The sequence below is a fragment of the Xyrauchen texanus genome, chromosome 15, assembly GCF_025860055.1.
Source record: "Xyrauchen texanus isolate HMW12.3.18 chromosome 15, RBS_HiC_50CHRs, whole genome shotgun sequence".
Lineage (NCBI taxonomy): Eukaryota > Metazoa > Chordata > Actinopteri > Cypriniformes > Catostomidae > Xyrauchen > Xyrauchen texanus.
The window spans coordinates 43,059,168-43,071,268 of NC_068290.1; the positions used below are offsets into that span (position 1 = coordinate 43,059,168).

The 12,101-nt window shown below is 38.7% G+C and overlaps 1 protein-coding gene across 2 annotated transcripts in view; it reads right to left on the bottom strand.

The window, feature by feature from the left end:
* Positions 1-260: 260 nt before the first annotated feature.
* bves (blood vessel epicardial substance) overlaps positions 261-12,101 on the bottom strand; it is a 31,723-nt gene continuing 19,882 nt past the window's right edge. Inside the window, exons 7-9 of one of the 2 annotated variants that reach the window (XM_052143758.1) lie at positions 6,180-6,321; positions 2,320-2,348; positions 261-1,123 (exon numbers count right to left, since the gene is read on the bottom strand). In XM_052143758.1, the coding sequence (XP_051999718.1) occupies positions 2,326-2,348; positions 6,180-6,321 (165 nt within the window). In that variant the 3' untranslated portion in view covers positions 261-1,123; positions 2,320-2,325. The remainder of the gene's footprint in view (positions 1,124-2,319; positions 2,349-6,179; positions 6,322-12,101) is intronic. The other variant, XM_052143757.1, reaches the window with a different exon arrangement.

Below are 12,101 nucleotides of genomic sequence, written 5' to 3' on the forward strand. Positions count from 1 at the left end.
TTACAATAAAGTACCATTAGTTAACTACTTTAGTTAACATTAACTAACAAAAGAACAATACTTTTATAGTTTTTGGTCTTATGGAAGGAAATTGGTACTTTTATTCACCAAAGTGTATTCAATTGATCTCAATGTATAGTCAGGACATTAATTACGTGAAAATGTACAATTACAATTTACTTCTTAAACTACGTTAAAGTTTTCTAATAAAATCCTCCACATGCAGCAATGACAGCTTTACAGATCCTTGACCATTTTCAAGCATTGTATAGCCTTAATTCCTCAAAACAATGATTGACTGATGAGTTTCTAGAGAAAGCCGTTTCTTTTTTACATTTTTTACCTAATATTGAGCTTAAGACACGCCAGTCTATTGCATACTGTGTCAACTCAAAAACAAACACAAAGACAATGTTAAGCTTCATTTAATGAACCAAATAGATTTAAACTGTGTTTGATATAATGGCAAGTGATTTTCTAGTACCAAATTATCAATTTAGCATGATTACTCAAGGATAAGGTGTTGGAGTGATGCTGCTGTCTTGATTTTATAAAAAATGACTTTTTTCAAATAGTGATGGTGTTTTTTTTACATCAGTAATGTTCTGACTTTGACCAGTTGAATGCCACTTTGGTGAATTAAAGTACCAATTGCCTTCCAAAACAGCAAAATCTGTAGTTTATTCCAAACTTTTGGCCACCAGTGTATACTGTATGTTAACCTTAGATAATGCACTATAAACTAACAATGAACAATTGTATTTTTATTAACTAAAATTAAAGATGAATAAATGCAGTAAATAATATTATGTAAAATAATGTTTTGTTAGTTCATGATACCTAATGCATTAATTAATGTTAACAAATGGAACCTTTCTGTAAATGTTACCAAAATAATTTTCCTTTTGTAATTAATATGACATTCTTCACTGTATTCCAGAACATTCAGTAAAACCCAAGAGTCTTGCAGAAAAGCTTGTGATGAAATATATCCTTTATATATCTTCTCTGGGGGTTTTGGAAATGTTCTGGGAGGTGGTGGGGGATTCAGGTTCAAACACATCATCTTCCATTCCTTCTTCAATCGGCTTCATAGACGTGGATGCTTTTGGCAGAGTTTTCTCTGTAAAGAACAGGCACAGTCAAAACACTTTCATTGCATTAGAACAGTATGTGCTACTACCAGTCAAATTTTATTACACAAATATCCATTCTTTATTAATTATATTTTCCACATTAGAATAATAGCATATGTTATAGCAAATTGAAGAATGTGAATTATGTATTAAGCAAATATTGTTTATTTGAGCTACTTCAAAGTAGTTCACCTGTTGGCTAATTTATGTTCACTATCCGCTCCAACTCATCCATAAAAAAAATATCACATTTGTTTGGACATTTTCTTGTGAATAGATTGACATGTAGGCACAATTTATATTTTTCAAAAAAATTAATTTCAAGCATTAAAGCAAAATACCTTAGATGTTTAAGATCATGAGAAAACACACACATTTAGTCAAATGTGTCTAAACGTTTGACTTGTAGTGTAAAATGTATTATAAGGTCAAATAAATACTTTGTAATACATCATCATAATAAACAACTATTTACGCAGCATGGATGATACAGAAGTATTTTTCAGAAATCATTCACTTTTTGTACTGTTTTACATTTCTACATTAGCATCACAATAATACTGTGATGGAAGAAAACAAAAATCACACAAACAATAAAATTACAACTTTGTTATATACACTCTGTGCGTGTTATGACAATAAGAAGAACTAAAAATGTGTGGGCTGGGAATCAGTTGAGTTTTGTGCCTGACAGAAATAATTAGTACAGTCCAACATTTCTTATGCAAATTCTAGATTGGTATATTTTGGAGTTAATTTGTTTTAACCTTACAACTCAGGAAAAATCAAAGTTGAATATGATCTATTTATGAGATTTAATAACTGTAACCCATGTTTTAGGAAACACTGCTTTGATTCATTGTACAAATAGACATTTTTAGATGTCTATTAATGGAGGAAGCAAATGTGCTACATTTACTGGAGTCAAAACAGTTGAAATATTGACAAGATGAATTTAGTTGAAATTTATATGAAGATGAATATGGTATTGTGCAAACAATGGGCTCAAATGCAGTTGTTTGGATGTTAATGGTTAACTTCATAACAGGCCTGTTATCAGAGGTCACGTCTGAGCACTAAAGGGAAGTTATTCTACAATCTGGTTATGTTTAAAATGATAATTGGTTCATTTTGGTGGGGTTGGGGAAGAGAAAGACAGTGAGAATAAAAGAAACCATCTTACACCCCATCAGGCCCGATCTGAGGTCACAGCTAGAGGAGGAACAGGAGGAGAAAACATTAGCTGACACTCGATATTAATCATTTTAAATCAAACCAATGTGTTGAGCAACACCACAAATTTAGTGTCTATTAGCAGCTCACACTGGAACAGATGCAGTGCAGAGTGGAGATGAGAAGGAATGAAAATTAGAAATGACATGACTTGAATTTAAAGACCCCATGAAATCAAATTCAAAGTTTTTGGCTTTTAGTTCATGTAGAGTTGAGGAGTAGTTAATCAAACGTAGCAATACAAATCACTTTTTTTCACTTTCATGACAGTAGCGCAGCTATTTTCACAATAGTGTAGCTTTTCCAGCAACAAGCTACATTTTCCAATGATTAGCATCAGGAAACACTACATTTGTCACATTTAAAACGTAGCAATGGAGCTGCCGGAGTAATCAAACATGCTCACCTTACCCGTCCTCCAAATCATGTAAGTGAATCGGTTCTTTTGGAAAGTTCATATACAGTTAATGAACTGGTTAAAATAAACAAATCACTTATTTTTTATGTGCATTTTTATTCAATTAAATGTTCGCTCCATTTTTTGTTTAAACCGTATGAAAATTAACCATGGCTTTACTGTATGAATACACTGATAAGCCAAAACATTATGACCAGCTGCCTAATATGCTGTTGGCCTCCACGTGCCAACGTGACACTACAAGACCCCTGAATGTGTGGTAACAAGACATTAGCTGCAGATCCTTAAAGTCCTGTAAGTTGCGATCTTGAGCCGCCATGGATTCCACTTGTTGATCCAGCATATCCCACGGACGCTCATTTGGGTTGAGATATGGGGAATTTGGAGGCCAGGCCAACACCTTGAACTCTTCATCATGTTCCTCAAATCATTCCTGAACAATGTGTGCAGTGTGGCAGGGCGCATTATCCTGCTGGAAGAGGCCACTGCCATTAGGGAATACCATTGCCATGAATGGGTGTACCTGGTCTGCAACGATGTTTAGGTAGGTGACACATGCCAAATTGATGGCCAGGACCGAGGGTTTCTCAGCAGAACATAGTCTAGTGCATCACAGTCCATCCACCGTCTTGTCGTGCATCCTGGTGCCATCAATTTCCCAGGTAAATGGTGCACACGTACATGGCTGTCCACGTGATGTAAAAGAAAATGGGACTCATCTTCCACTGCTCCAATGTCCAGTTCCAACACTCACATGCCCATTGTAGGCACTTTCGACGGTGGACAGGGGTCATCATGGGCACTATGATTGGTCTGCGTCTATGCAGCCCCATATGCAGCAGGGTGTTATGCACTGTGTGTTGTGACACATACCTCCCGTAGACCATCTGTCAGTTCCGACCAGATGGGATAGCCTTCGTTGCCCTTGTGCATTGATGATTTGATGATCTCACTGGTTTGTACCTCCTTGGACCACTGTTGGTAGGTACTCACCACCACTGACCAGGAGCACCCCACAAGCCTTGCCATTTCAGAGATGCTCTGACCCAGTCATCTGGCCATAACAATTTAACCCTTGTCAAAGTCGCTCAGGTCTTCACTCCTGCCCATTTGTCCTGCATTGGACATTCTCCTACGTTGACTACAATAACTGATTGTTCACTTACCATCTGGTCTACCTACACCTTGGCCTTGTTAAAAAAATTATACAAAAAATGTTCTCCCCTTTTCTCCCTGTAACGTATTCAATGGAAAGGAGGAGGCGAGAACCGGCTTGATAATATAAATGATAGTTTAATGGTAAACTTAAAACAAAGACACAAACACATATGACAGACATGTCCGCTAACGATCTCTCTCTCCCGCACGGCCCTCTGCAGTCACCCTTTAAACCTCACGAGGCATAATTAGCCTAATACAAGACCAGGTGTGTAGTATCACGACCCGGCCCCGCCCTCCGCCCTGCCACACTCCCCAATTTGGAATGCCCAATTACCAATGTGCTCTAAGTCCTCGTGGTAGTGTAGTGGCTCGCCTCAATCCGGGTGGCAGAGGACAAATCTCAGTTGCCTCCACGTCTGAGACTGCATCTTATCACGTGGCTTGTTGAGCATGTTACCACGGAGACCTAGCATGCTGGAGGCTTCACAATATTCTCCATGGCATCCACGCACAACTCCCCACCAAGAGCAAGATCCACATTATAGCGAACATGAGTAGGTTAACCCAACATGACTCTACCCACCCTAGCAACCGGGTCAATTGGTTGCTTAGAAGGCTTGACTGGAGTCACGCATCACGAAGAAATGCTAAAAATCGCTTCACCTGTGAGTGGTCATAATGTTTTGGCTCATCTGTGTATACTGTAGTAATCATGACTGTAGTAACCATGGTTAATTTTGTGGTGACTCTGGTTTTACTACAAATACCATGGTTAAATTATGGTTACTGTAGTAAAACCATGATTAATTTCTGTAAGATAATGTCACCCTAATTCTGCAATCTTGCTGAATTCAGTCATATCATCTAAATGTTACATATCTAAAATATTTTATTCTTTAGGTTTTTTATGCTTCATGTAGTTAGCTTTTTTTGTTATAAGCATGAAGTGTAGTTAACTACCTTTTTAAAAGAGTAACTTGACTGTGGTTTAACTACTTTAAATTATGAGTAGATTGTAGCTTGGGAAGATACAGTGACTACATTTACATGGACACCAGAAAGCGGGTTTTTGTGTAAAAGCAGAATTCCCATTTACATGCACTGTATAAGTGACATAGTAACATAATTTCCCAGAAAAAACATGGCATCCAAAGAAGACTTCATTGTTTTTTCCCACGTTGCATAGTTTTATTTCCAGATAATCCAGAGCTGTTGCTGTGTTTGTTTTCTTAACTTTGTATTGTGACCTGCAGCGGAATTGTGCCACAATAGTGGGGTTTCCCTCTTACATAAAACTCTGATATTCCCTGTATACAGTATAAGCGAGGGACTGTCGATAATTTACACTGGTGTGTATAAATATGTATCATTTATAGTGTATGTGTTTTTCCCAGTGTAGTACAAGAAATATTGAATTCTATCTGCTGTGTTGACATTTTGCCTCCATGCTTCAATCACCCATCAGAACGTCGCTAATGTGTTTACATGGCCACATAAGCCGCGTTCTCTGGGAGAAAACCTGGTGTGTTAAACCACTTTCTCTTTATCCCTTAAACAACGTAAGGAAATTGGCATGCTTGTTTACATGACGTTTCAGAATGCCAGTTTCTGCAAAAATCATGGAATAAACCTTTTTCAATAGTGCATGTAAATGTTGTCAGTTCCAAAGTAACTTCCCCAACACCTGAAACCATCTATCTAGTGTAGTCCTAAACTGTCACAAAATTAACTTTTAGCAGAAATATGCATTCAAAATGTACAGCCGAGTTGCCTTCTTCAATAAATACATTACAAAAGCATTGATGACTCATACTGCACTCATTCACTGTATCTGATCCAGTGTTCTTTAGAACAAAAATTCACCTCCACCTAATACCACCTTACACTGACTAGTGATAGCAAGTAGCAAATCATGTTCATGGCTGTTATGTAAACTAAAGGCTTTTGGCTATTTAAAAAAAGGTGAACAAGTCCTTCAATATGTCCCATCCAACTTCCTGTTTCAATAGGAAATAGGTCAACACTGCGCTTGTCAAGGCGATTCACAGGGAATTTAAACAAAGCTTAGGAGAGACGGAAACAGGTGAGAACTGTGTTCTGGTTTAGATCAGCAATTGTGGTTTTAAAGAGTCTGATATCAGGGTGTATTGGGTGACTTTTGGTTAGTGCTAGAAATACAGCTTAGCACTGTTAGTGATGTATAGTTCAAAAAGAGTTCTGCTGAGACTTACGGTGCAATGACCCGGCCGACCCGCCTCTCAGGATCTGATTGAGCACATCATCAGTGTCACTGGTGCTGGCCATACTGTTCCTCATCTGCATCATAGAGAGCTGAGAGCACAGGCTCGGCTGACGGTCCATCTTCTTCACAGCCTGAGATTCAAGCATCATCATTACACTCAATCTCTAGCACATCAGCATTTTCTCACCACATTTTTCTAGTTTATAAAGCATTTGCAAAAATGGACAAATCTTGTGTTTTTTATTTAGTTGCTGGTGTTTCTAAACTAGATTACAAAGCTTCTAAGCTAAATTAACCAGCATGATTTATTTGCTCAACCACCTTCAACAGAAACACTGGTCTTAATTTAATCCAAAATTAACATGACTAATAACACACTACAACCGGTGAAATTAAGTGATGAGATATAAAAATTCACAAATTCAAAAAAGATTCTCCAAAACGTACAAACTCATATTTAACATAGATACTTCCATAACACTCCCAACTACAATATGGGGAAATGATGTAGCTGTCTCTTCCAACTCTGAGATCTGGACACAAATCTGCAATAATACTTTCTCATTGACCACTAACACAAACTTGCAACTCATACAATATAAAACTATCCACAGAACACACATCACCCAAGACAAAATGTTTACAGGTATTTGTTCACAATGCACTTTAGGTAACACAGATAATTACCTCCATTCCACTTGGACCTACCAACCAGTTCACTCCCTCTGGACAGCAGTAACTAACAAACTTTGTCAGATCTTGGGTTGCAGAATTCCATTATCCCCATCACTCTGTCTACTGGGTGATACTACACAAATTACTCTATCAAATAAATATAAAAACCAGCTACTCGTTTCTCTAACTGTCGCTAAGTAAATAATATTTAAAAACTGGAAAACAAAGAATTCTTGTCACATCACTCACTGGATTAATCTACTCACAGAATATATCTCAATAGAAAAAATAACCACTTATAAAACAAGCAATATATCAGCCTTTAATGAAACATGGAATATATTTTAAATCAAATCCACCCCAAGACCGAAGCCACATACATATCCACAGACCCCAGCTATAACATCCAATTCCCAAATAATATAATACATCATACCCAAGAAGCACATTCACAGACAAATAATTTCCACTTATTACTCTCTTTATATATCTCTTAGCTTATCATTTGTATCAATTTGCTTATCAATGTTGTATTTTCATTTTGTTTTTCCCTTTTAATTTGTTTTCTTTTTAAATTGTTAACATACACACCCAATTCTTATGCACACATGCATACACACATATATACTGTATATATGTACTATTTTGTTTGTTTGCTATCTTATTTTTCATATTTTCATAACAATTGTCTGTTTTGAAACATGTTATTGTCCTGTATGTTCTAACATATACCCATCTTTCCACTACATGTACCTCCAATCTGATTGAAAAAAAAGTTGTCCTCTGAAGAGGGGTGGGGGAAAGGAGAAACACTGGTTTGATTGACCAGCATTCATCCAGGCACTAACCAGCATAAATCAATTCATGCTGGTGTAAGCTGGTATTTTCAGCTAGGAAGTCATCAAAAAATGTTGTTTGATATTGAGTCATTACTGCTGGACTTGTTTTAAAGGAATGTTCCCGTTCGATACATCCGAAGCACAATCAACAGCATTTGTGGAAAAATGTGGAATAACCAAACTCTTTACTAATGTGTTTGCTAAATAAAAATTTTACGATGTGATGCAATTCATACATAAAAACAATCTCAAACTGTTACACATTGATGTTAAAATATTGCTATTCTCATTAATAGCACAACTGATGCCTTTCTTATGGCTGTTTTCATGGCCATGGATTATGATAATTGTGAATTTATGTGCACATGCCACCTATTTAAGAATATTTGAAATCCACTAACACAGGGGAGTTTGAAGCATTTGTGAATCCAGCAGAACGTTTTCAGGAAGGTCCATTTTACGTGCAAGTTACTCTGAATTTACTCATTTATTTATGAATGTGGGTGAGAGGGTGGACTGAATTTCATCTGTTCCCTGTGGTGCTCTGGGGATGACCACATATCTGCACTTCTGTGTTGTAAACACGACAACGCATGTATTTGTCTCCTGTGTGTCAGCAGATGGATGAGCCATTTTTCACTGTTTCACTATACCACCAGTAAGTAGATTATTTCTATAGCTCGTTGTGCCTCATCAGAAGCACATCCTTTGAATTATTGTAGTGTGTACATAAACAGTACTGCTTTTGATTGTGTTTGTGTATTTGTATACTGTTCACAAGCATAAAATAACCATTTGCTTCACTACACCTTTTTCAAGATGGAGTTTCGCAATTTTTTCGAGTGAGCCGTTTAGCCCTGTCTGACAAGCACGAGTGCTGTTTTCTCTTATATACACTTGTTTATGTCAAGCCCACACAGAGGTTCGGTGAGTCAGGTTGAGTTCACTGCACATGAATGGCACTCAAGACCCTTTGCTCATGTATCACCCTCATTCTGTGGGAAGCTGCCGGTCCCTTGTCCTACCACCATATTCCCTCTGTGGATCTTGAGGGATCACATGAGGGAGACGTGCAATTGCGGGATGATGAGATTGGAGATTTTAAGTAGGAAATGTTGCTGCCGCAAGCCTTGCCTGCCTCCTCTTCTCTGCTTGAGCATCTTCACCTGTGGAGTATGCCCGTCAATATCTGTATCCCGCTATTGAGGCACAGGGCTCCATCACATTCGGTGGTTACTCCAGAGACAGGGACGATATGGTATCAGAAGGTGAGGCCTTGCAACAGTTAGTGGATGAGCTCAACGGTGTTTCTCTCCGAGGAGAGGAAGACCATGCTGCAATCTCTGAAGATGAGCCGTTACAGGTACTCATTCGGGTGGTCAAGAACCTCAAACTGGAATGCCATTCTTCCCCAAACAGCATGAACAGCTACCCAAGACAGGGTGTTTGCCATGCTCAGTTTGAATTCTTGTCTTGGGATCACAACCTTCACAACACTGGACCGCGCTGAGCAGCGTAGTTATATGGTTATTCCCCTGGTTAAAGAGGCAGTAGCATCCCACCTGTGCCCCTCCTCAACCCGGAATTGGAAACTCCGGTCCACTCAAGAAGACATAGGCGCTATCTATGTCACTGCTTGGGCTACTAATATCACCGCCCAAGCCATCGGCAATCGTTGGGTAGCCTGGTGTCCTCCAAGTGCCATCTCTGGCTTAACTTGTCAGAGATGCATGAGAGGGACAAAGCCATGCTGTTAGATGCACCGATGTCTCAACAGGGCCTGTTTGTACATTTGCAGCATTTGGGACAAAAGCGTCAACTTGTCGAAGAGCATGCTGACACCCAGTTACCAGATCTCATACCTGAGAGTGGTTATTTTGACAAAATAACATTCAATCCATTCTCCGGTGCTTGAAAACTTTCAAGATGGATGTCTGGCTCAAACTGACCTGGCACATACGTTTTCTGGAACTACTTGCTGTATTTTTGACTTGATAACCTTCATGTCCTGATCTGTTCCGACAACACGGCGGTTGTGGCAATCATACTGTATATCACCAAGGGGGAGTATGATTACGCTCAATGACAAATTTGCCGCATTGTACAAGGAGAATGGAGACTTCGTCCTCAGACAGTTCTGGGGATATGGGATCTGTTCGGGGAAGTTAAAATAAATCTGTTTGCATCCCCGGATACCAAGCATTGTCCCCTGTGGTACTCCCTGACTTATGCACCACTAGGCCGGGATGCTCTCTCACAAATGGCCAGTCCCATCCCTCCCGTCCTCTTGCTTCACCAAGTGCTTCTTACACCAGCACTTTTCTCTCTTTACATGCTCCCTCTGGGTTCCATTATCAATAAGCATGGGATCTCCTACCACTTATGCGCTGATGACACTCAATCTACTTACCAGTTAAATGAAATTATCACATTGCATTACAATCTCTTCTAGCTTGCCTGGAGGAAATAAAAGGTTGACTAGCCAAAAATGTTTTGTTTTTGAATAAAGATAAAAAAGAAGTGATTGTCTTTGGTCCTACAGAACATGTTGATGTCCGTAATGCTGATTGCAGAAATCTCTATGCTTTCCTCTCTCCTCAAGTATGGAACCTGGGTGTCCAGTTTGAAGCCAGCTGAAATTTGTCAAACATATTAGTGCTGTCATAGGTTCCAGTTTCATTCAGCTATGTCTACTCTCTAAAGTTAAACACTTTTTGTTGGAGAAAACGTTGGAGATGAAAGCAGTTCATGCTTTCATCACTTCTCGTCTGGACTACTGTAATTCTCTCTATTGTGGAATTTCCAAATCTCTTATTGCTCGACTTCAGTTAGTTCAAAATGCAGCAGCAAAATTTCTAAAAGGAGGTCGGAAGTATGATCATGTTACCCCATTTTAAAATCACTTCACTGGCTGCCGGTTCAAGCTAGAATTTATTTTTAGATTGTATTGTTTGTTTACAAGTCATTACACAACCAAGCTCCCAGATACTTATCAGACTTACTACATCCTTACAATCCACCTAGAAGTCTGAGATCCGGTGATCAATATCTCCTTGATGTCCCACGCTCGAGGCTAAAGCATTTTGTGAGTCCTATTTTATGGAATAGTCTGCCTATCAATATCAGATTTTCACATTCATTATCTATTTTTAAATCTTCTCTTAAAACTCTTTTCACTGGCATTTATTAGCATTTAATTTGCTGGTCTTAAATTGTTAAATTGTGTGTTTTTATAACTTTGTATTTATAATTTTGTATTGTACAGCACTTTGGTCAGCCTTGATGCTGTTTTTAAATGTGCTATATATTGTAAATAAAAAGAACTTGAACTTACGCAAAATGTAACCATCTCTGGTTTCCAGAGTTAATAGAGCTCTTGGATCTGCTCATGCGGGGGCACAATTTGGCATTCACAACTGGAACTTCATTACCACAGGAACTTCCTCTGAATAGTGCCTGACTGAAACAGAAGGGCTCTCGCAGACAGTGCTCAACACCATTTTACAGGCCACAGCCCCTTCGACAAGACGTTTATACACTTTGAAATGGAATGTTTTTGCTGATTGGTGTTCCTCTCGAGGCAAGGACCCTGTACATTGCACTATACTACACTTTTTACAGGTGCATTTAGATGTGGATCTTAATAATCTTGTATGTCGCAGAAAAAGCAACTGGACATGTCTCCTTCATTAGTGGGCAAGCTCCCTCTGCTGATAAAATTCACACTTGGTCTAAGGCAGTTGAGACTATATCGCCTTGTCATTGTTCCGGTATGGGATTTAGTGCTACATGCCAAAGATTTTGACCAATCCTTTCAGGGTCCTTCAAACTTTTTCTCAGTCCTTCAAACTGTCGCAGGTTGCTCAGAGGGTCAAGCTGTTTCCAAACAAAAGCTTTTAGTTTGGATCGTGGATGACATTGCGCTTGTGTATGACTTGCAAGTCATACAGTGCCTTATAGGCATTAAAGTTCATTTCACTAGAGGCATGGTCCCTTCATGGCCATGGTCTAATGTTATTTCCCTAGAGGATGTAAAATGGACCTTCCTGAAAACTTTCTGCCGGATTCACAAATGCTTCACACTCCCCTGTGTTAGTGAATTTAAAACATCTTGCATGGTTTCCCAAATCAGTTAACGTCATCGCCATGTACGTATATCCATCTATGCATCATTTTGCTCTTTCCTTCCAATGATGATATAAAGATAAGACTCTGTCTGTGCTTTTAAACTACCAAGCTATTAGCTAGTAGGTATTGTTTGGGCATGTGAATATATACCAAGGTGTGATGGTATACATTCCCTATAGCATCAACTATGATGCAGCATCTAAATTAAACAAAAAGTGAATGATAAAATTACGATTGTAACCCTGGTTCCCTGAAAAAAGGGAATGAGA